Source organism: Pantherophis guttatus, chromosome 3 (genome assembly GCF_059756535.1).
Source record: "Pantherophis guttatus breed Tessera chromosome 3, ASM5975653v1, whole genome shotgun sequence".
Lineage (NCBI taxonomy): Eukaryota > Metazoa > Chordata > Lepidosauria > Squamata > Colubridae > Pantherophis > Pantherophis guttatus.
In genome coordinates, this window is record NC_142065.1 from 173591171 (window position 1) to 173617934 (window position 26764).

The 26764-nt window shown below is 37.3% G+C and overlaps 1 protein-coding gene across 1 annotated transcript; it reads right to left on the reverse strand.

Moving 5' to 3' along the window:
• Window positions 1-26764, reverse strand: ALKAL1 (ALK and LTK ligand 1). The gene is made up of 5 exons (XM_034429762.2): window positions 25947-26764; window positions 8295-8348; window positions 6179-6259; window positions 4361-4437; window positions 1-698 (listed from the first exon to the last, which is right to left on the reverse strand). Exons 1-4 carry the CDS (start codon window positions 26320-26322, stop codon window positions 4373-4375), a joined length of 576 nt encoding a protein of 191 aa, XP_034285653.1. The 5' UTR covers window positions 26323-26764; the 3' UTR covers window positions 1-698; window positions 4361-4372.

The window sequence follows — 26764 nt, forward strand, 5'->3', positions numbered from 1 at the left end:
CACCTTTAATTTTGATTTTATTTCATCAAAGCTGCATTGCAGTCTTCCAGTCTTTTATATTTACATTATTTGTAACATTTTTGTTAAGTGCCAGTACAAATGTAACTGATGGTAATCCAGAACAGCCTTATAAAGCATTTGTGTGCATTTTGCTCGGATGTGCAAAATGTACATACACACATGCACACATATATTGCACGCAAGGAAACATACATACACTTAATTCAAAGCTTCATAATATAAAACATTTCTATTGAAAGTAAACCATTCCTTTTGCAGCTTTTTCAGTTACAGAGACCTCTGAATTTCAAGTTAGTGCAAATAATGAAATTAAGAGCCTGAGCAATAAAATACAATGAAACAACATAACACAAACATCAACTAATTCCCTGCATATATTTAAAACAGTTAAGTAGCATATTAGTAGTCATTATATACAATATATTTAAATAAATTGGCTGATTTGAGATATAGGCAGCAAATTTACACATTCAAATAAAATACGTTCCTTTCACAGAGGTTTGGAATATCAAACATATATGAAAATAAAAAGTATCTAGTACCAAACATTTATAAATCAAAAAGCACAGGATATCTTCTCTATTGTCTTGGGGCAGATTTCAAGGCACTTTCTCGGCAAATCAGAGTTCAGTGTTAGCAGGAATGTCTGAAAGATCAGTCATCACAGAGGTATCCACCTAATTTAACAATAAATCAATAATGATAGTCAATAGAAAAAAAAGATATGTTATAGAATTATTCCTATATTGTAAAATGAATCTTTCAGACTACAGCTACATTAGACGATACTCAACATTCAGCAGACAGAAGAAACATCACAGACCAAATATATGTGTAAAGTTAGCACAGAACCAAAATATGAGCAACTTTGTGAAGAGCAATGTCTCCTGAATGGGCTTTTTCAAGATTCACAAATCTACGGTAGTAAAACCGGGGTAAGGCTCTGCCCACTGACCCTGACATCATGAAAACACTTCTGTGCATGCGCAGTAGCTTCTGCGCATGTACGGCCCCATTGCGAACTGGTAGTAAAGATAAGTAGAACCCACCCCTGGAGAGCATATCAAATATTTTAGTCATTTAAATTGGTTGATAGACTTCCAGACAATAACTTCTGAAATGTCTCCAAAGACAAGTAAAATGTGAACCTGTTTTCAAGTCAAAAGTCAAAATCTTACGGTGATTACTGTATATTGACACATCCATGCAGCCTTATTACAATCATGATGCAGAAATGGTTTATTGCTGCTTTTTTTCAGGATGGTTCTTTCTTCAGGTTGTTATTATAGCCTCAGTTCTGGATTTCTTAGATGGTTTCTCATACAAATTCCAATTAGTGCCAATTCTGCTTAGGCTCCAAGATAGCCAAGGTCACTTAAATAGTAACATTTAGCAGGGCTTCTCCAAAGTTAGGCCCTTACAATGCTGATCAAAATTAATTTGCCTAATAACTCCTCTAATCCATCTCACACTATGTCTGATAATTGAAAAAGCTGTATGTCATTTTTCCACAGCATATATAGTAGTTCTGACAGCACCATCTTAGAGCCATACACCAGGCAACAAGTTTGAAGACAGTTGTGTTAGCATTATAGTGTTTTAATAGATTGCATGATAAGTTTCCAATCATAGCAAGGGTGCTTCAGTAAAAATTAAAAAAAAAACTGTTATGAGGAATAAATAGACCTTGGCTCACCCCCTCCTTAAAAAAAAAACCATATCCCATCTGTCTGGACAATTTCCACCCACTTCCACCTTCCCTCTTTAGGAAAGATGATACAGAAGATGGATTCCTTGGCAGCTTCAGAGGATCATGGAGGAAACAGATTATCTAAACCCCTTCCAGTCAAGTTTCAAGCCTGGTTGTGAGACAGAAACAGCATTGGTCACATCTAGATCTATCTAGATGTGACCAAGATGTGAACGGATCTTATCTAGATCCATTCCAGTCGGGTTTCAGGCCTGGGCACAGCATGGAAACGGCATTGGTCGCGTTGGTAGATGATCTCTGGAGGGCTCGGGACAGGGGTTGCTCCTCTGTTCTAGCCCTGTTAGACCTCTCAACAGCTTTTGATACCATCGACCATGGTATCATGCTGCACCGGCTGGAAGAGTTGGGGATGGGGGGCACCGTGTTACGGTGGTTCTCCTCCTTTCTCTCTGACTGGTCGCAGTTTGTGTTGGCAGGGGGGCAGAGGTTGACCTCGAGGCCTCTCATTTGTGGAGTGCCTCAGGGGTCGGTCCTCTCGCCCCTTTTGTTCAACATTTATGTGAAGCCGCTGGGTGAGATCATCCGTGGCTTTGGGGTGAAGTACCACCAGTACGCTGATGACACCCAGCTGTACATCTCCACCCCAGGCCACCCCAACGATGCCCTTGAAGTGATGTCTCAGTGCATCGAGGCTGTGCGGATCTGGATGGGGAGGAACAGGCTCAAGCTCAACCCTTCCAAGACTGAGAAGCTGTGGTTCCCAGCATCCCAATATAGTCAGCCGACTCCATCTCTGACTATTGGGAGCGAGTCTTTGGCCCCCTCAGAGAGGGTGCACAATCTGGGAGTCCTCCTGGATACGCAGCTGTCCTTGGAGGAACATCTGACGGCTGTAGCCAGGGGACCTTTTGTCAGGTTCGCCTGATTCGCCAGTTGCGACCCTTTCTTGATCGGGATTCCATGTGCACAGTCACTCATGCCCTCGTCACCTCTTGCCTGGACTACTACAACGCTCTCTACATGGGGTTCCCCTTGAAGAGCACCCGGAGGCTCCAACTGGTCCAGAATGCGGCCGCGCGGGTAATTACGTGAGCTGCATGGCACTCCCACATAACACCCCTCCTGCGCGAGCTGCACTAGCTCCCAGTGGTCTTCCGAGTGCGCTTCAAGGTGTTGGTTACCACCTTTAAAGCGCTCCATGGCATAGGACCTAGTTATCTTCAAGACCGCCTGCTGCTCCCAACAACCTCCCATCGACCCGTGCCCTCCCACAGAGAGGGCCTCCTCGGGGTGCCATCAGCCAAACAATGTAGGCTGGTGACCCCCAGGGGGAGGGCCTTCTCTGTGGGGACACCTACCCTATGGAACCAGCTGCCCCCAGAGATAAGGAGAATCCAAGACCTCGGTGCCTTCTGCCGTGCCTTAAAACTTTCTTTTTTCAACAAGCCGGGCTGCCTTATCATATTTTTAAATATTTTTAATTGGTTTGTCATTTTAAACTGGGGCCAAATTAATATATATTCTTTTAATTGTTTTTAATGTTTGTATTGTATGTTTTTATCTGGCTGTACACCGCCCTGAGTCCCTCGGGAGAAAGTGCGGTATATAAATTCGAAATAAAATAAATAAATAAATAAATTTATGAATAATCTCTGGCAAGAGCAGGGTAGTGCATCCATCTTTGCTCTTCTTGACCTCTCAGCAGCTTACAATACCATTGACTATGGTATTCTATTGGATTGGCTACAGAGGGAGGTCTGGCCCATAGTGTCTTCCTTGAAGTATGCTCCAGGGCTTGGTACTCTCTCCATTCCTTTTTAATATCTACGTGAAGCCACTGGGTGATATAATTTGCCATCATGGGATGAGGTACCGCCAAACACACCAATGATACTCAAGTTTATATCTCCATCCCAGGTGACCCATGTGATGCTATCGCTGCCCTTTCGCAGTGCCAGGAAGCTGTAGGGATTTGGATGGGGGAAAGACTATGGCTGAATCCTGGTAAAACCAAGTGGTTTTGGGTACATGGAAGTTCTGGCTCCGGGACTTTAATGGACTCATGACTCATGTACGATGAGCATGCAATATTAACAATGAATCTTTAGAAGTTTATAATCCCTGAACGCTGGTATGTTAGTGGGAGTCTATGGAAATTGAATTCAAAAGCACATAGGTAATTATTATTTTCACTGTGATTAAACCATGAAGAGAGCCATCACCATCTCCTTTTCCTTTGTTATCAGCTTGTTCTGTTCTAATCTTTTTAAAAAAGATTCATGATATAGAACAGGGGTGTCAAACTCACGGCCCGGGGGTCAGATGTGTCACACACTGGCCACACCCATGCCCGTTTTAGCGAAGGGAAAAATGTCACAATTGGTCACGTGATGACACCATGACGATGCAAGTTTGACACCCCTGATATAGAACTATGTCAAGTTTGCTCCCATATAGACTTTTATGATGCGCACAAAAAATTAATTGGAACTAGTACAAGAAAAGATATACAGAAGCCAACAATATTCAGTATAAACAATTTGCTCTGACTATTGATTGGTTCTGATAAAAATAGCTAAGATGATCCAACTAATTATTTGTCTATTTAAAGTTTAAATAAATGCTTACCTAATTGTCTTCCTATGACTGTGTGCACAGTGGACTCATTGCCAACCTTGTCAGCAATCTTGCACATCTTTTATAATCTATGAATATGACAAAAGCAAATTGTTAGTTTTGATTAGCAATATGTAGCTCAAGCCTGACGAGAACATTTGTATAATTTCAGAATAGAAAAGTTTTTTTCTCAAAAGTGCTCATAAATGTAAGTACAAATAGAAAGTACACTTCAGAATTCTGATTTCTGGATTGATCAAAGTTTGGCAGAAATAAAATCTGCAGAGAACTCTGAATTATTTTACAGGGTATTTAGGGCAATGCCAGTGCCCGTCTCTCCCTCACTTCAGAAACAATGCAGTGTGTCACCTTTTCTCCTCAGCTGCTGTGATATCACAGTATAGCATAACTCATTGTCCTGTTCACTTTCAATCTTCTCAGAAACTTCCTTTCACATCTCTCCCTCCTATGAAGATACCCGGTCATAGTTATTTAATTCTAACCATCCCCTCCTCCTCCCAAAAAATTTCTATCCAGAATAGGAACATTTCTGTCTTCATTCAGCATTCCTACAAAGTGTACATATATTGTTCTGGTAAAGAACCATCCCAAAATGACTGTTTTAAACAGAGAATTTTTGATATGAACAATTTAGCATACACCTACTAAAGTAACTGCAAAGTTACAATAATTTAAATTATCTCTATTTTTTCAATTAAAAAGGGTTCATGACTTTCAACTGCAATACTCAAAGATAATTGAGGATGCCACATTTTTTAAAAAAACAAGCGATCAAATGATTGACTTTTATTAAGTATCAGTTAACAATCAATGGAAATCTCTATATGGTTTCTCAAAAATGATTCTCTTTAAGAAAAATAGGAACAACAGTCCAATAAGAAGGACATTTTAAGGCTACAGCATTATACCCAGATTGATTACATACCATCTAGTTGTTGTCTTCTCTTAATGACCACATATTATCAGTTTCAAATCGACATTTTTCACAAATTATTTTTTTCTGTTATTTTTCTTTTATATATATTTTAACCATATATAAAAGCATTGAAAAACAGCAATGGTCAAGAGTCTGGAAAAGATTTGTTCAAGTGCCAATTCCAATCCTCCCCCAAAAAAAGTCAGTACTGAAGAATATTAGTACTGTACAATATTTCTTTAATATTGAATAATTATATTATATTCATTAATCCATCTACTAAATTGAAACCAGATGTGTGTAGAATACTAATAATCTTCAATATGCCTCCCATAAAGATAAAAAATTCTTCTATATATTATTTGATCTGGGTTTTTTTATTTTTTTAATATCCTACCTTTTGACCTACAAATACTGTAAACAAGACCCATTATTAGAAAATTCTATAGCAGTCTTCCTGTGTTGCAAAAACTTCCCCACAACACATTTTATTCAACCTTTTCTTCTAGGTTAAAAAACTATGGTTTCCGCGTTTATAAGGATAAAATACTTCCTCTTCAGATCTGTTTAGGGTAGGCACAAATGTCTACCACAAAATTCTTGAATGTAAGTTTAATATAATTAATTATTCAATAAACATGGCTGGTTTGCTAAGTACAGGGAGATAGAATCCCTCCTATATGTTAATGAAAAATACATTGCATGTTTTACTTTTGTCAACCAAATTTAATAACCTGTTTTAGCCATTATTACAGATTTGAGTTATTTTGCAAAATAATAGCAAATGTATACACATACCATTCTCAAAGAAGGATAGTGAAATAGTCTTGTAATTAGAGCTTCAATTTAGAGACAGGATTGTGAAACATGAATTTAATTTAATTGTAACTTACAAGCTGGTGTTGAACAATCCCGTGTATTATGATATAGGCGATGGAAATGCTTACTACATTCAGCTGAAAATGTGACAGGACCTGTTTGATAACAAATAATAATTAATGAAACACAAAATTGTGGTATTTTTTTAACATTGCACAAATAAGAAAAAATTATCATTTTTAATTACCTATATTTGATTCACTTTTAATCTGTTTAAGATCACTTATTTTTCATTCTCTATTCAAAATACAATAGTACATAATCTTCTGACTTGGTTACATATAATTATCATTTTTATAAAACTTATAAAATTAAAATGACAAGAGTTGCAAGCATGAAGAAACATGATTTCTGGAATTCTTTCCAACCCCTTTACCAACTACGATCATATATTTGTCTGTATTCAATAGGAAGCATGTACTCTAGATCTGTAGCATAGATCTAGATCTACAGTTCTACATCACATGGCTGGCAGAAAGAAAGAGAGAGATTTAAAGTGAAATGGTTAGCAACATTCTGAGCCAATATTCAAATTCTTTTTGCAGGGGGTCACATTGGAAAAATTACTTATTGAACGTTTTTCTCTACAGTCCTCAGTCTATGCTGTCAATTATCAAACTCCATCTTTCCTTAGCCGACTTCTCCTCTTGATGATGGACTATCATATGCTGAGTTCTGAGCTCTTTTACATAATTTTTCCTCAATATTCCATGACGTTGGATGGAATTAGAAGGCAAAGAAAGCATGCAGGGCATTAGCCTTAAGCATTTTAAAATGACTCTGCTTTTCATCATATGAGTGGGAAAGAAAATGAGGGAGCCTTGAATGGAGAATCAGCAACAAGCTGCTTTCTGATTGTATCTCCTGTATGGATACCCATTGGGAGTTTCTATTGGTTTTTTGTTTTTCTCTACATATTTCTTACTGATCTTTCCCATTTTTTAAATAATCTTTTCTCTCTCTCTCTCTCTCTCTCTCTCTCTCTCTCTCTCTCTCTCTCTCTCTCTCTCTCTCTCTCTCTCTCTCTCTCTCTCTCTTTGGCTTGGCTTGGCTTGGCTTGGCTTCTCTGCATCTACCAAATTTGGTCCCATTCTATTTGTTTTAAGAGAATCATGCCGCTGCAGATAAAGGGATAACTGTTAACAAACAGATAAACAGTCCCAAGCCCTTTGTACAATGGAGTTGGAAAGAACAAAAAGAGCAGAAGTGGTATTTAGTGAGACATCAAGTCATTTTTGGACACTAAGACAGGCACTGCGTTTTCTTTAATTTGCTTATAGAAAATTACCAGAAGGTAATTATTAAGCATATTCAGTAAATGATAATTACTTGCCAACCACATGTCTAATTTGGGGATAGAACATGTGTTTTCTCTTTGACATATACTATTCTGTATGTCTCTGTTACTCTTTTGACTGTAAGTTCTGGTCCCACCTTAGGCATGAAAGCCTGCTGACAATCACCTTGGCCCAGTCACTCTCTCTTAACCAACTCACTTCACAGGGTTGTTGTTCTGGGCAAAATAGGAGGAGGAAGGAATATTTTATATGTTCTCTCCCTTGAGTTGTTTATAAAAATAATAAAACTGGGATAATAAATAAATAAGTATAACATTATAGTTCAGCTCCTTCAGTCCCTATCTCCCTGAAATGATTTGAATTTGTTTATAGAAACAAATCCCCTTATCTTTTTTGATCCCTGGCATGCCTCTTGTGTATGAATTGGATGTTTAATATTTATTTTTATTGATTTTACCATTTTTATTGTTTTAAAATATTTTTTAAAATTTTGTAATCATAATATATTTTCTGAACTGTAAGCCATTCAGAGTCATTAATTGAGATGGGCAACCATGGAAGATGGATGGATGGATGGATGGATGGATGGATGGGATAGATGGATGGACGGATGGATGGACAAATGATGTCATGGACAACTGCATGCTGTTAGCATAGAGATGAATGTGTGCATTCAAATGAAGGTAACAGTCACTTTCTCCTGATTTTTTTTTATCCATATCATGGTCCTAATTTTGTATTTCTTTGTATAGCTTTGTCATTTGAACATTCTGGACACACTCAATCAACATTTGAATATATGTTATCTAAATATATTTGCCATAGCTTTTACCTGTAAAGTGTTTGATGAATTTGTCTTTTAAACTGGAATCTCTTGGAAATACCTCTGTGAAACAATAGAGATATCATAAGACAATAACAATAGATGACACGAATAATAAAATACAATAATATGCTTTAAAATATGTGCATCTATAAAACTTATTAAGAAACTTGTTTTATTTTCCATTTCCAATCAACAATTGCAAAGCTAAAAAAAATCAAAATAAAATTAACGTACACATTTTTAGGCACTCATTGAATTATCAATCTAAATACAGGAATAGCAAGTATAAGAATTCTCTACAAAAGAAACATTGCATATAGAAAGGTGCTCCTTTATCTCCTGCAGAAGTACTGATTCCTTGCATAAAACTATGTGTGTGTATGAAGAGACAATTTAGGAAAGTGAAGGTGGAGGTGAGCCTCACTAGCAATTGCTATGAATAACCAGCCAGATGGGGCACAACTTATTCTGCATAGGAACCAGGGCAGAGTAAGGATAGGGGTTTTTAAAATAAACTTCAAAGCTATCTTAAACTGACAGCTTCTGATATATTGTGATATAGGTACTATTTCTTTAACCATGTGTTTTTATTTATTCAGTATATGCTATATTTAAATTTGAAAAATATCCCTACGCATACATTTCTTTGCTGAATAATTCAAAAACTATATGTTTAACTAATATCAAAGCATAGTATTATTTATAGAACCTCACAGGAATATGCATGGAGAGGAAGAGAACATCACATAGGAACAGAAAGGAGTTGAATTGTTATTATTGGTATATACAGGTATCAGAAGAAAGGATGTCTCTTATTTGATTGCTGGCTAGGGTACAGATCATTCTCCATTGGATGTGGAGACAGCAGCCAGGTATGGGTTGTGCTCATTGTCAGAATAAAAGACTGAGCCTGTCAATTGATTTAAATTCCGCCCCTATTGCCAGGGGATTCCAGCTTTTTGCTCAGTCCGTCAGACTGGACAGTTGTGTGGATACTTAACTCTGACAGCTTTCAGCATTAGAGTGTATTTTATTCATATCTGATTATTCGGTTTTGACCACTGGACTTCGTATTGGACTACTCTTCTGCTTATTGTAAGATTTGAACAAAAATTTTACCTCAACATACCTCGATTAACAGCAGAGGCACATTGAAACTGGTCAGTTTCAAAGGTTAGTGGAGCTTTCCTCTCCCGGGGGTGATCCAAAGTCACCAGCTTAGTCGGTGGGATCCTAACAATTAAATAACGTTACCAGCTGTGGAGCTTTGCGCTTCCATATCGATTCTCCCAACAACTATAACCATAAACTTTTACATTTGAGGAGTTGTCTCGCTCCCTGATTCTTGCCGCTTGTTGGCAGTTTTAACAAAGCGCAGAGTTTTCCCTGCTATTTTAAAGTGTCTCACAGCTGATTGAGGCTAATTAACATTTTCGCTACGAGGTTTGACTTTCTCTGGCTATCTCCGTTTATCAGAGCTTTTAGCAGAAGCTACTTTCCACCTAATAGGCTGTTAAAGCACTACTGCTGCTTAGCCTAACCGCCTCTCAGCTGAATGAATTTGGTGAAGTGGAGTTTCGCGCTCCCAAAGGTTTGCCGTTTGTCAGCGTTTTTTATGAGCAGGCTTACTGCTTATTAACTGACTGAGACTAATTGCGTGTAGTCTCTTTACTCTGACAGTGCTTTGATTATTTGACCAAATTAGACTGTTTAAGACAGATCTGCCTTCATTTGAGACTGAGCACTGCTTCAGTTTTTGACAGTTATGCCAGCTCGAGCTCTTAGGTGACTGCTCGGCCGCCATTTTGTTTAAGGGCAAGGGCACAGTTTTGGGGGTTTTTTTTCTATCAAGCCTCCAATCCTTAGTTCTGTGCCAGCTATAAGGATATTCTGCCCTTATAAACTAAGACTGCCACATCTGCAGCCAGTCCCACCCTTTAAACAGTCTGGAATCTAATATTGTAGGTAGATGTTATTCTAATAAGGTAAATATATGTTATCCACACACAGAGTCTGTCTTCCTCCTTCGACAAAAGCTGGAATCCCCTGGCAACAGGGGCAGAATTTAAATCAATTGACAGGTTCAGTCCTTTATTCTGACCAATGAGCACAACCCACATCTGGCTGCTGTCTCCACCCAACAAGAAGGGGACCAAAGCCCCTTCTGCATACATTTGATCACTCTTCAAGGGGCTTCTTATAATGAGTGGGACCCTAAGGCAATATGTAATGTTTTATCAATAGATGGTGGGTAGAGGAAGAGGAAATTCTGAAAGGCATAAAAATTGGTCTGAATGGAATTAAGATATCCTGCAAACCTCAGTCTGGCTGAATGTCATATCTAAATTAATTTTCATGAAAAACTTTGAGAACTATATAGCTTCTTTTACTGGATCAAATGACTGCTTAGAAGATTACAATCTATATATATAAAAGCGAAAACCACTCACACATTAATCACGAAATCTCTAGAACCGTAAAGCCTACAAACTTGAATTTTGTCACGTATGTTCCTGTTGGCTTCTAGATGTTCACTAAGAAAGGATTTTTTGAAATGACCATCACAGCATTAGTATTTCCTATATTATTATTAACACGCTCTTATACTAAGGACTGGTGACCATCAACTGGATACATATTATCTTCCATATACTGTATATGCTGTACGTTTATTTCGAAATAGATTAAAGCCATTCATAATCATGACAAAACATTTTTTGTAAAAATCGAGCATTGAATTAAATAAATTCTAATTTCAACATAAAAACACGGCAAGTTTACACTGGTTATATAATCACTAATTATTTCTTATACAGATGGTTTAATTATTAGTCCTAGGCAAGTTGATTCTTATTTGTGGTTCTTCTCAGCCATCTGGCTTATTGAACAAAAAGACATATTTGGATAGAGCTGAAAGATATTTGTTCCATTAAGAACTGCAAAGAATTTGCAATGGAAACTTGTTGTGAGCCAGTACGTTACACTTCTTTTTTTGTATATTTGAAAGAAATGAACACTATAGTAAAAAAGCTACAGTTTTAACTTTTCTTGTATCCCTCATCATGCTTTCATTCAATAGTTAAAATGGAAAAAAACTGTTTTTCTACAATCTTTTATTTTTGCCATCACAACGAAAAAAAGAAATTACAAAGTTATCAGCTGAGAAGAGCTATGCACATTCAGCAGCATATTTTAATTCTGATAGAATAATCTTCTTTCCTTTAAATTCTTATGAGAAAAATGTACATATTTCCAAATACATGCACAGTCATTTCACTTCAATAACTTTTCCAGCAGAAGTACTGCTTGTACTGCATATGTATGCACAAACAACTAGATATAGCTTTCAAAACAATATTCCAATTTTTTCACAAAAACACAACTATTTTAATATTTCAAAATGATGCTTTGTTGAAATTTGAACTTCCTTCAAAAGTTTTGGACAGCCTTGTCAGTCAGTTTAATGATTTTTTTCAGTCCAAATAAAACCAGCTGATTGCAAAAAGTCCAATATCATAACTAGACAAGAGAAAGCTAGAGGACCAAAAGACAAATATTCCATCCTTCATATAGAATTCCACATTGTGGCTGCTGCAACAGAAAGCTAGGAACTACTTTAGATTGCTGATGTTCAAGTCCCAGAGTTCCCTGAACAGCAAAAGGACAGCTGAGATTGTTCAGAATTCAGGTCCATGCATCTGTGTTGCTTCTAGTTTGGCTCTCCATATATATTATCATTAGCAGTAAAATGTAGACATAAACAAGAGAAAAATCTTTTCTTCTTGAATATAAATAGATAAGATGAGTCATAGTACTCATGACCTTGATGATTTAAGAGCCTCCAGACTGGAAGTGGTTGCTCCATAAAATTCAGAAGGCTTGAAGAGGGAATTTAAACCTTCACTGCTATTATGTGACTAAAAATAAGCTCTTCTGAAACATATTTGATTATGAAAAAAATAACCTTTGGATTTATACCTATGCAAAGAATGATTTCAGAAAAGGTTAAACTCCTCTCACCACCTCTTACACTTTCAATTATCAAAATAGAAGTTGTAACTTATACAATTTGCAAAATAAATATGAAAAAAATAGCATCACTTCTAGTTTGGGTCTCCATGTATATTGTTGTTGATAGTAAAATGTAGACAGAGAAACAGAAAAAATCATACATACACATATATATACACATATATACATATGAGGATTATCACAAAATGTATAAGTTCTATATACTTCTTTAAGATTTAGAATGGAGAATGCTATTGATGCAATGACATACTGTTTGGTGTAGTGGTTGGGTTTGCTGCCCTAGACACCAAGAAACAGGGTTACAGGTTTCCCTTACACATGAAAAGCAGCTGGGTGACTTTGGGCCATTCATTCTTTTTCGGACAACTCACTTACCAGGTTATTGTGCTAAAAAGAAAGATCTAGAAGCAGAAGTTCTAGATATGTTCAACACCTTGAGCAAATATAAATAAGGCAGAATAAAAATCTAATAATAAACCTGCAATGAAATCTTTAACACCATCAAATCAATATTATCTATCCCAGATGCTTGGGGATAGGTGGATAAAAACGCCAGATCCAGTCTAAACATTTGGCTGAGTGTGTAACCAATCATTATAATAATGACCTGACAATTTTCCAGAGTGCACCACAATCATAAATGCAGATAGCATTGACATGTTTCTCAATGCATGCACATGTGTACCGGTAATTGCTAGATTCTACAAACCAGCAGAACATGTTAATTGCATTCTTCTGAATGTTCACTATTAAGATATAAATCATAAACCAGATTGCTTATTATTTACTCTATGACTATCATTAAGTGTTGTACCTTATGTTTCTTGATGAATGTATCTTTTCTTTTATGTACACTGAGAGCATATGCACCAAGACAAATTCCTTGTGTGTCCAATCACAATTGGCCAATAAAAAAATTCTAATTCTAATATCCAAGGTGTCCATACACAAAATTAACAAACAAGCCAACTCATCTACAATTTTGAAATGCACTCTGGAACTCAACATTAACAGAACAAAACAGAATAGGTAGAAGTTGCATACATCAGCACATGAACACCAAAACTCAACAAAGCAATCAAACCAAATGAAAGGAAGACATAAATGGAGAAAGAATCTGATGAACATCCAGGCCCTGATCCATGAAGGGCTTTAGAGATGACAACCAGCACATTACTGAAACTGGTAACCAACTGGTAACTAGTGTACCTAATGAAGTAGAATTATCACATGATCATACTACAGTCATAATTATTCATATAAAGACATTCTGGGCCAGCTGTAATTTCTGAGTGGTCTGGCAGCCAAATGCAAAATGTAATGTAGTAGTCCAAATGGGAAGTGATTAAGGGATGACTAACCACAAGATCTGTTAGTTCTGAAAAGGACATAATTGGCCAGAAGATAATCTGGACAAAAGCCATCCTTGTCACAATCACCATATGCTCTTCCATCAAGACTCACGAGTTGAGAAGATCCCCTAAATTGTGAACAATTTTTTTCTCACAGCAAGTGAACCATCAAAAATTAAAGATGGGAAATCCTTGTACATGACTAACTCTTGAATCCAAAGTCACTCAGCATTTCTAGGGATGAGCCTATATTTACTGTATTCCTCCCTACTCTGATTTTAATAGTCTCTGATGACAGAGGTTCAACAACATCATGTGGTTGACAGGAGAAAGCTGAACACACTCAGGAATCCTACAAAGAATGGATCTTGGGCTTCTATCCATCAAAACTTACTGGAACCAATCACAGAGAACTATTACAAAACACTCCCCAACATACTCAAACTCCAAAATCACTACAGAAGCATACCACAACTGACAGTATTAAAAAACACCAAGAGATCAAATAGACTAGGAGAGTCACCTCACTATTATCCTGTTCTCACCAAAGATCATCCACAAATGAAATTAATGCTATTTCATTACTATGTCCTGACCTAAAATCTTATTGAAAATGATCCAAACAATTGGCTCTGGACAGGGGTGGGCTGCTGCCAGTTGTAACAACCGGTTCGCCCAGAACCGAAAATGTGAGCATGCACCTTCTGTACATAGCGCTGCACTGAAAAGCTGGCGATTATATAGGACGTATAGCTGTTTATGAAACTGTGAAATTGCCACCTGGTGAAAAATTAATAGGTTGTAGATGGGTTTACAAAATTAAGAAAAGCATAGATGGGACAGTAACTCATAAAGCTCGCCTTGTAGCTAAAGGTTTTTCTCAGACCGAAAAGGATTTCGATGAGGTTTTTGCTCCTTGTTTACGAGCTAGTACTTTAAGAACAATGCTAGTGTGGGCTGCTAAGCATAAATATAATATTAACCATATAGATGTAAAGACAGCATACTTGCATGCTGTAACAACTTTGCCATCTTTTTCAATAAAACACTTATCATTTTTAAATGTTACTGGAAACCCAAATTTCAGTAATGATTTAACAGATAATAAATTGAATTTTAACCCAGGAATATATAACATAGGCAATGGTTCATTACTAAATGACCAACGAGCAACACCCTCTCCAGCTACCTTAACCTTCCAGCCATTTGCTAGTTTAACATGTTGGCTACTCTTCCCCATTTTAACAAAAAATTTTCTATTTCTAGAAATTGATTGAGAAGCACCACTGTCAACAACCCAACAATCCTGGTTAACATCAGTAGTTGAATTGGATATAGCTAATTTACAGCCCTTCTTGGGTCTACTATTGTTCCTAACAGACATTTTCTTATTTTTACAATACTTAGCTATATGCCCTTTAGCCCCACAAGCAAAACAACGTTTTACAAAATAGGCAATTGAGTACATTTTTTCTTCTTCTTTTGGTTGTTGCATTCTCAACTGATCCCTTTCTTGTCTTCTTTTGGATTCTTCCAATAACCTACTGGTTATGCCAGTCAATGTCAGTTCCTCTCTGGACAAAACCTCTAACGAAGAAACATAGTCGTCATAACTATCGTCCAAAGAAGAAAGAATTATATAAACTTGTTGTAGTTCTGAGAAAACAAGTTCCTTTTCATGTAGCTCCTGGAAAATTCTGGTCATGGATTCCAAATGAGCCATCATATCTCCACCTTTCAGAAGATTTTGTTTAAATAATCTCCGTGTGAGATAAATATGAGCACCCACAGAGTCACGAACATATAGTCTCTTCAACTTGGTCCAACACCTAGCAGCAGACTCTTCGCCACGAATATGGACAAGCTGCTGGTCACCCAGTGTTAGTCCAATAATGCAAAGAGCTCGTTCATTGTCTCTGTTAAACTTGGCTAATTTCTTCTCATCTTCCTCATCAGCAGGATCCCATGCTGTTACATCTGATGGATTATTAACTATGTCCCACAGTCCTTCTCTACGCAAAGTACATTTTGCAGACCAGGATACATAGTTTGTTCCATCCAGCCGGGTTATCATGGAAAAATTTGCTGCTTGTTCTAGTGCCATCTTCACTTGGATTGTTTATCACAAACACAGTTCGTACTATTCACATTAACTCTCAGTTTAGCTTTTAACAATCCTAGTTAGTTCTGGTTGGCTCTGGGCCCATAACCAATGTTAAGGATATTGGTGTTGTGTTACCAACCAGCAGAGTAAATGCACAAGGAAACGTTGCTGAGAGCAATGAATAAGAGTTATGCAAACTGGTTTATCAAAAGCTTACTTTATAGTAGAAAAACAGTCTCATAGTCTTTAAACAAATTCCAAGTCTTTGCCAGTAAATCAGTCCAGTAGTTACAGAATCTTCTTACCCAACAAACAGTAGTTGGTTAGAATAACAAACTCACTCTGGTTCACAAACCACGATGGTTGCAGATCCATCCAATGATGATTAGCAGATAGCAACTCCTCTCAATGGTAGCTTATCATAGCAGCTTCATCATCTCATCATCTTCATACACAATGGCAGCATAGCATAGCAGCAACTGAATACGTTACAGTACCTTGCTTAAATACTCTCACAACCAGTCATTATCTAATTACAGCCTGACTCAGCATTAAAGTCACATAATACATTTACAGATTAAAGTTATAGTACACATATATTGCCTGTACAACTGTTAGGCTCAAACCATATCCTAACAACTTCTTTCAAGCAGGAGCAACTAATTCCTCACTTAAGTTGAACTCACCACCATTTCAACTCAACCAAGTTGTCTTTCAGGCACTATAACCAGCCAAGAGAGACATAAATCTGTAATGGCATGTGTGGTTATCATCTTGGAAAGTGGGAGCTGGGGAGGAGATGCTGCCTAGGGAATGATCAGATAAGAGCAGGCATAGAAAGAAAGTCAGAAAAGAGCCTCCTAACTTATCAGTCTGTAAAAGAGACTACAGGAGGTTTACAAGATCAATGTCAGCCTTCAAAAGAAAATGATCAGATGAGCTAATTCTACTTTTTATAAGTCTACATCAAGAGAATTTTGCTATGTTCTCTTTTAAGGTTTCCTAAGCAGCATGTTTTTCCCACCCCAATGAATGATTGGGATAAAATTCTCATACAAAAAATTGTTGTGACTCCGACCCCCGAGCCCGTCTTATCGGATGGAGAAGACTCCGAAAGTGAAGGAGAAGAGTTGGCAAGGCCTCCCTCTCCAGGACCCTCCTCTCTGGCAATGCCTCAGGTGTCTTCCAAAGGCCAAGAGATAGGCCAGGAGCCAGGCACTTCCGAGCAGTCGCAGTTAGACAGTGACAGAGATAAGTCTTGGCTGGATCCCCGACAGCATCGGAAAGACAAGCGCACACAGCAGAGAAGGAGGCATGCCAGAGATTAAGCTGAGTCACTGGACCACACCCCACAGGATAAAAGGGGGTGGGGTGGCCATTCAGGCTTTGTGACGGACAAAACTGAAAGCTAGCAAGTCATTCTGCATTTCTGGAACTTTGTTATATGCTCTACTTGGATTGATTTTTGGACTGGACTTGACTATTCTTTGGCTTTTGTGGACTTACTTGGATGTTTCAGTCGGAGGAGTAAGTAAAAACTTTTGGCAAGCAGCCACTGGGTTGCTGCCAATTCTGTTATCAAAGGAAATTCTTGTCTGCTGGTTTATTTTAACTCTTGGTCGACTGCTGGTGTGTGTGTGTGAGACGGGGACAGAACAAAAATGTTCATTTGAATCTTCTTCATCTATATAATTATAATCTGCATAATTATCTCCTTAGACATTTATAATGTCTTTGGTGTGTGCTACCATTCTATTCTTCTTGCCCCTACTGTTCTCCATACAATTTTCTTTCTATATTCTATATTCTTTTTCTCCTCCACCTCCACAGTCTTCTTTCCACACTGTTCTTATTTTTCTGCACCAACTATCGTTTCTCTTTATTATCTCTACCTTGTCTGCACTTATAACTGTTTATTTAATTTCCTTTAAGGATTCCCAGTGCAGGTCTCAATCCATACATCTTTTTTTTTTCTTCCTCTTCCTCCTCCTCCTCCTTTTCTTTTTCTTTTACAAATAACCCAGTCAAAAATCCAGTTAGGATTCTTGGAGTTGCTGAAAATACTTAAAATAATACTGTTCAAGTGTTCTGAACAGTCAGTATGCTTTATTTCAAGCTCAAAATAAAATTCTTGGTATAAGGAAATATTCTTTTAACAGACCTATCAAAATAGCTGTTTGGGGTTTTGAGCTCAGAGCATTTTCAGTAGTTCTATTCTGTTGGGTTCAGATTAAAAAAAATGTTCTCTTTCAGATTGACTGACCTTTTTATAGGGTTTTATATACATCAAGAGAGCCAGTTTGTTGTAGTGCTTAAGGCATTATGCTAGAAACTGGGAGATCATGAGTTCTAGTTCTGCCAGATATGTGACTTTGAGCCAGTCAAAGGTCTAGAAAAGAGGCAATGAGAAATGAAAAACTTTTCCAAGAAAATTGCAGACACTTGTCCAGGCAATCTCCAAGTACTTTACACAATTGAACAGGGGGAAAATATGTGCATCAAAAGAGAGGGCAAATATTGAAGAAAAATGGTCAAGTGTGTCATAACAGTGCACAAATAGGCCCATTTTTCCTGTCCCCCTCCCCCATCCTCTAATATTCCTGCAGAAGCTCACAGCCTGGTCGATATCCGATATGGCACCAAGAATTCCCACCTCCTTTATTATTATTATTCACTGTTATGAACAAAGAAGGAAAGAAAATAAATATAAAGCTCAGAGTACAGAAAGAATTTTTGAAGAAAAACCACATCAAGTATGCTGCAATGGAACTATGAACAAAAATATTAGCAGCCTCCGCATGCTATCTCTTGCAAGGTCTGCTAGACAACAAAAGAATATTTAAACATTTCATATTAACTGAATTGAACTTAAAATGAAGGAAGAAAAAAGGGTATCATAAGTGGTGAAACTCACTCTTCTTTTATTTTCCTGGAGCTGGTAAGAATGTAGTGCTTTGAAGTATCAGACTTGGAAGTCTTGTACAACTTCTTTTCAATTACGGAGGCCTCAGTCAGTAGCAGCTGCTACTGATTTTGTGCAAGATGGTACATAATCATAAAAATCATAGGTTTAATAACAAAGTGTCGTCTACTTTGGAATGAACTTCATAAACAAATACAGCAGGAAGGGCAAATTATATAAGTTATTATTTTACAATAGTATAACACTATTGAAAGTTTACTTAAAAGATTGTATGGAGTTGTGTAATGCTTTATATGGGTTTTATGAAATTTAACTATTAACAGAATTAGGTATAATGGATTTGTAATTATTTGATTATGGGACAATCAGCTACAAATTCAAATACTCAAATATTCAAATATGGTTGGTATAAACTATGTTTAGTCACATTTACTTGCATGTGTTTACATTTCTTTGGTTTACTCCTTTTCTGTGATTTGTGTAATCTACATAGCTCAAAAGGAAATAATAGTTTGTTAAGTATTTATGAGAAAGAGAAAAAAATATGTCCCAAATCATCAAACTCATCCAATTATGGTAAACACTATGACTAAAAAATAATCGGCTGTTCTTTAGTTCTGCTTGAGTCCAATGCACTATTTCAGCTGTGTATCTAATGACTGGAATTTCTCAGGTGTTAATTACTTTGATGGTATTTCCACCACTGAGTTTGGATTTTAAGATCACTCTCATGATATATTCACTTCTAACCTTCTTTTCTACTTCAGTACTGTCAGCTTGAAGGAATCTCTATTTGTAGTGATTGTTTTCATCTGACTCTTGATCTTATTTTGATAGGACATCTTGACTCCTTCAGTTTTCACTATTTTTCTCCTGTTGATGGTGAGAATGGCACATTTGTCTAGTCCAAACTCCAATGCAGTATCTTGGCTATATACTGTATACAGACAGTTTTGATTATTCATGTAAGGTGGTGTGATATCCTGGCAGATGTTTTTGATATTTAAAAGCCATATCCTGACGTACTTGTTCTGTGTTGTTGATAGAGGAATCAGTGCAGTGAGAAATAATAGTAGTTGACAGTAAGTTTCCTTGAAAGTTTCCTTTTTTGATATTATCCTCTCCCAGTCTGTCACCACTGACCAGCAACTATGACTTCCATTCTGCCATCAATCGTTGCACAAAGCTTCTGATATTTCTATTGATTCCTGTTATTTCTAGGCACTTGATTATCAAATTATGTGCCAGGGAAGTCATATGGCCTCTTGTAATAAATCCAAGCTACATTCAAGTTGGTTTTCCTTGTCTTGCAATTTTCCAAAACCATCTTGTCACTTAAAAGCTGATCTTTTATTTTTCTGCTATTCGGGCAGTTTCCTTTCTGCTCATGTGGAAAGAGTTTGTTTTCAACTAGATCCTGTTGAGCTGCATCAGTTATCACACCAGTTAACAATTTGAAAGTTGTGGGTAAGCAGAAAATTGGACCATAGTTGCCTGATGCTACCTCTTTTGTTAATTATTTCATTATTAGGTAGGTTTATCGGATTTTAACTAGTCTTCAAGTTTCATTTTCAATATTGTTAAATTACTTGGCAATGAGTGAGCATAGAATAGTCACATGTTACAACTAAAATCCATGCAATTCATCTTTACCTGGAATTGACCAATTATTGATCTTCCTTGCCCTTTTCTCCACTAATTCTGTGTCACAGTGCACAGTGTGACTATTTTGAGACAACCCAGGAGCAAAATACAGTAACAGAGGTTTGTCTTTCAAATAGTGGTTTATCTTCAAGGAATATATACATACACATACTAGGCAAAGTCAATCATCAACTATAGCATGGAAGCACACAGAGAGAGAGATGCCCTCACAAGGCCTCTCTTATACATACAGCCACTTAAAGTTGTATCAGCCCAAAGACCTTGCTGACTCATTCCGTGCCTTATATTATTGTAGCAGCTGGTCAGCTCTTAAAGTATTTCCCTGACATTCTGCTATTATTACATTTTTTCTTCATTTCAGCTTCTTTTTTTATTCTACATCCATCTGATCTTCTATTCTGCTGGGGCACAGTTCGGCTTTTTTCCCCTTTGTTGTTGATTTTGCATCCAAGGTATTCAGTTAAACTGCAGTCATGCTGTACATTAGTTGGTTTGTTTCTTATAGTGAGCTGGTGCTTACATTTAATATTACAGGGTTGGCATCTGTTAATATTTATGCTAGCTGTTTCTTTGGAGCAGGCAATAGGCTACACGCAGGCAACCTTAATCTATTGATTTGTGTGCTCTTCTAGAGACTCAGTTATTCTTTGTTTCAATAACTTTTTAATTGGAGGGCTTTGTTCTTTCTGAAGAGAAGGCAGAAGAGGGGGTGTCTAATTTGAATGAAAACAATGCAATAAATATACTGACCTCTTTTGCTTGGTTTGCTTCTACAGTCTGAGCTACTTTTGGCAAGGCTTTGATTTCTTTGCCCCGAATAGACCTTTTCTGCTTTTGTGAATTTATTTTGTATTAACATTGATTACTTGCCTCTGTTCTGTTATTCCTAGTTCTGGATGGTGTTCTTTCTAGAATTGATGCATTTTTTTCAGGTATCCTTTTCTTGTTGGACTTGATTAGTAATAACATATCATTATTTCTTTGTTTTCAATCTTTCTATATTTGCAACAGGTGAATAACTTCTCTGTCATTAGTCCTGCAGCTACTGTTCCTGGTTGCTCAATCAACATCCCTGAGTCTCGTAACCCATTTGTCACTAGATGTCCATGAACACCAAGCCTAGTGCAATCCTCATTTACTTGGATGGCGACCAAATCAGTACAGATTTCTGTAAAATACATCTCACCATATTGGTAATGGGAGACAATTTTTCTTTTGGCTCCTCTGATACTGAGACTTGTCCAGTATGTTTGAATCTCTGGTATAGCTCTCATCTTCAGAGTCCTTCCAAGTAAACCAGATTAAGAAACAGACACTGTTAGGGATTCCAGGAATGTGACTTTATTATTGTAAGGTACAGTAACAGATTCTTGAAAGCCTGTCTAATTTTCTGCCTAATCCATTTTACGCTGATCAAAATCAGTGTGGGTTAATTTAAGTTTCTTTCTTATATTTCTTTCAATTTCTGTACTGTGAAGAATTCATCTCTCTGAATTCTTTTATGCATTCTGGTGATGCATTGTTAATTGTCTGATCATTGTAGGGTGTTTTTGTTTTTTTTGAAGGAGGGGACTATTCTACCCTTAAATTAACCAGATTAACAGGCCTCAAACCCTGGAAACAGACACTTCCCTTTATAATATATATCTCAGGTATCAATTACCTAAATTTTTTTTTTAAAAAAATAGATCACTCAAGAGTTTGCCAATATTCTAATGCAAACATATTGAAACTAATGACCGAGGATCAAATGTTCAAGCTACCTCAATTTTCAGCCAAAATCACAAATCATCTCCTGGGCAGCCCTTATTTCTCTATATATTGGGTAAATGTTTTATTATCATTTATTTGAAAATATATTTCCTGTCTTCAAAGATATCAGTGGTTGATTTTATTTTATTGAGGATATAATTAACCAACATTTTAAGGCTGATTATTAAAAGAAATCTCTTTAATGTTTCAGTTCAAGAGAATTTCAAATAAAAACAGTTTCCATTTATATAGACAGACTAGATTTTGTTTTTGTTTTTAAAAAGAATATTAATCTTTAACTTTATATTAATCTATACCATCCTTAATAATACTCAACATCAACTCAATGAAGAATGCTATGATCAAATACTATTACAGTTTTTGCTTATGAAGAAGCCTCAACATATAAACTTCAGCTGTAGACATAAAGATCTCTTTCACACAAATTTGATTATGGTTAGCAAAGATTTTCTTTTGAAGAAAATACCAAATACGCAGTATCACGAAACAGAGCTACTTAGATCCTGCCTGGGCTGAGTCTGCATTCTCAGTTTAGTTGTTAATATTTCAAGATAACCTTAATTATGACCTTCAAACACACACACACACACACACACACACTCACATTTCTGCAGGAGCTCCATGGTTCACAATGGACAATGAAGGATGCTTCATGTTACCTTCACAAAAGCCTTGTGAGGAAAGTTGTGCTGAAAAGGAGTAATTGCCGCAAAGCTATCCAGTGAATTTCTACAGCTAAAAGTCTTCCCAGAATCTTCCAGTCTGTTTTCAGTAATTAATAGCCTAAACTGCTTTAAAAGTCTTACAATTCAAATATCATTGTACTACAAAATAACTTTTTATATGAGGAAGGCATATTACATAGCCAACTTGAAAAGAAAAGAGATATAGTTCATGTTTTTTATGAGAAATTATACGAAGCTGATAAAATAGAAGAGGAGAGACTAATACAATATCTGGAGAAAGCCAAGTTGCCTAAAATTTCAGAAACAGTTAAGAATAGGCTGGAGGAAAGAATAACAATGACAGAGTTAATGAATGCAATTAAAAAACAAAAAAACAATAAAATCCTGGGACTAGATGGTCTACCAGTAGAAATATATAAAGAATTAGAAGACACCTTGAGTCTGTCAATGCTAGAAGTATAAAACAAGTGTTAATGGAAGCTAAAATTCCAAACAGATGGAAAGTGGCTTATATTACCCTGATCCCCAAAGAAGATTCGGATATAACTTAAATTAAAAACTATAGACCGATTTCTTTACTAAACGCAGACTATAAAATCTTCATATCAATAATTATGGAAAGATTAAAAAGTTTTTTAAATGAATTCATTCATCCAGATCAGAACGGGTTTTTACCAAAAAGACAAATCAAAAATAATGTTAGAATAATCATGGATGTACTAGAATATTACGAAATACATTATTAAAAACAACTAGCATTAATATTCCTGGACACTCAGAAAGCGTTCAACAATATAAATTGGCAATTTATGTTGCAACAATTAAATTTTATGGAATTTGGTGGAAAATTTAGGAATACAATTAAAGCAATTTACACTCAATAGAATGCAAAAATATTGGTTAATGGAGATGTAACAGAAAGCTTTAGTATACAAAAAGGAACAAGGCAAGGTTGTCCCCTCTCCTCATTATTATTCATTTTAACATTAGAGAAACGACAAACTGATGATGGCCGCAGCATATAAAGAAAACCTTTACAAAATGTTTTACAGGTGGCACTTGCCACCAGCAAGATTGGCCAAAATGTATAAGAACTCCTCCACCAATTGTTGGAAATGCGACCAGACTCCAGGATCATACTACCTGGGTGAAAATTCATAAATGGCTAGAAATGATAACTGAGTAACATATTGAGTTCAAACCAGAAACATGCCTCTTAGGTATATTGTCAGAAAGTTATGACAAAGCAACCATCTACTTAGTGTTACATATTTTGATGGCAGCTAGAATTACATATGCTAAATATTGGAAAAATGTGAACACCCCACTGGATGATGACATAATTAGGAAAATTTGGGATTGTGCAGAAATGGACAGATTAACTTTAAAAATTAAAGATAAAGAAGACTTGAAATATTACAGGACATGGAATAATTTTTTTGAATGGATAGAGACAAGAGGCAGAAATGAGAGGGAAATTTATGAATGTCAGTACAACAAAGATGTATAAAACTATGGATATAGTATGGAGAAATTTGTAAATAAGTTAATGTAAATAGAAACTTAGTTGAAGTTTTATTTTCTTTTGGGTTTTTTTTTTTTTGGGTTGTATTGTTGCAATTACTGTTAACATGTTATAGTTATTAGCATGTATGTTATTTATCATTGATCTCTCTCTGGTTGTACTTTATTTGCATTGTTATCCTGACATGGCACTGTCTTTTCAATAAAATATATTTTTTAAAAAAATAACTTTGTAATACAAATATATCATTTTTGGTGTTACTGCTGTTGCTTTGCAATGAAATTCATATAAGTTTTTATAACACTTCATGCAATGGTATACAAATAGATTTAATAGGTAATTAATAATAGTAGAAGTAGAAGCTATTGTTATTGTTGTTGTTCTTCTTGCCTAGTAATTTCTATAATCCAATGCACAATCATTCACCAAGACTATAAGTAACTGCTTGGAACTTCTATAAACTTCCAGCCATCTTGTCTTCTACCAGCCTTTTTCCCCATTGCCTTCTATTTTTTCAATCAGAATTGTCCATTGTCTTATTTCTGCATTATGTTTCCAAAATATGTCACTTTTAGCTTCATTGTTAGAGTTTCCAGTGAGTTTTCTGACTTTATTTCATCTTCTTGCTGTCCAAGGTACTCAACAATTTTCTATAGCGCCACTAAGGAAAATAATTATAATTAACCATGGTCCCAATTCAGATATAAGTAAGTGCTATGGAAACTAGCGGACCTGAGCAAAGGTTTGTCACTAGGAAATAATTCCAAAGAATTAGCAATGGAGTACTTATGTATATTTTACTGAGACATCCATTCCATTGCACACTCCTAAATCCATGAAAGCCACCCATTAAGCTAAAAGTCTCAAGAGACCTTCTTCACAATTCACCATACCGATTGTGTGGCACATGTATAGATGCAAGAGATCAGTGCCTTAAAGTAACAGATTAATTTGTTATTTATAAAACTATTAAAGTACTGCTAGGGATAGAGATATGGTCTGGAAGGACGGTAGCATCTTTTACATCCAACTTACTCCTGTTCAGCAGTTGGAAAGTACCTAAGAAATACGACTGATTTCAAAAGAACTCCTTTCTAATGCAAAACTGCATCCTAAACTTCTGAAAATATTTCCAACGGTCACAGAAATACCTAAAGTTTTTTTTTTTTTTACAGTTTCCTCAAAGCTAAATAAATAATTGAACAGAATATCCTTTCAATGATTTAACGGGGTAAGATTTAAGACCAGATCAATCCCCAAAACTATCTAAAACCCACGTGCGGGTTATCTGAGGCTTTTCAAGTCTTTATACTCACTCCCATCAATTCTGGCCAACGGGATCAATGACCATCACTGATAAGCCTTGCAGTTTTGGCATCAGACCCCCAGCTCCGCACCCCCAAGCCCAATCTTTGGGCGTTAAAACAAAGCGAGATATTTTAAGTAGCGCAAACTCGAAAGACATTTTGGTCCAAGGAGCTGGGGACGTCTCGCTCTTCGCACCAAGCCCCGCGGAGATCGGACTCCAAATGGGCCACAAGAGAAAGGACCAAAAGGAAGGGCAAAGAGGGGAAGCTACGGAGTTTCTAGTTTCTTACCTGAATGTCTGGAAGCGGCTAAGAACCTGGGCGCTCGCTCCCTGGAGGTCGAGGAAGAGCTGACTTTGGCTTCGCGAGCCAGAGCTGCCGAGGAATAATGGGCGCTGCCGTTGGCGAAGCGCCGAGCGATGACCCGTTCCGACCTGAAGGGGTGAGACGAAGCTGCCTGGAAGCTGCTGCTGTCCACCAGAGCTTTGAACAGCAAGTCGAGCAGCGTTTTCCGATCCCCCGCGGGCCCTTGGAGACCTCTGGCTTTGCTTTGGAAGGCGGCGCCGCTACTGCTTTCCAAGCGGGACGTCCGAGTTGAAGTGAGGACTAGAAAGAAGACCAGAGCAGACAGCACGTGGCGACGGCGACATCTCGTAGCCCCGGGCATCTCTCGGTCGCCTGGGAGGAGAAAAGAAGCAATAACCCGGCGGTTAGCTTCTCTCCCTGCCCATCCCGAGAGTTTTCCTCATGGTGCGAGGGGGCGGGGAGCGGGAGGGGGGAGAGAGTCAGGCAGGGCGCGCCAGCCGGGGCCGATCTGAAGAAGTCACCCACGGCTACGGGGCAGCACGAGATCAGTTGTAGCAGCGCCTCCTGCTTTGGCTGCTCCCGGCGGGGCAAAAGGCACGTGACTCTGCTGGGGCGCGCGCACAAGTGGTCGGTGAGATTACAAGTGTTCGCTTCGCCCGGCCCCGGCCGAAGAAATAGTTCCTTGGTGGGGTGGGGGAAGGGGGGAACGGACGGAAGGGGGCTCGCGAATTGCTAGTCGGGCTGGTGCTTCCTTAGAGCCCGTTCCCTGGGAGCGACCGCGCAGGCGGTTTGGAAAGGGAGGC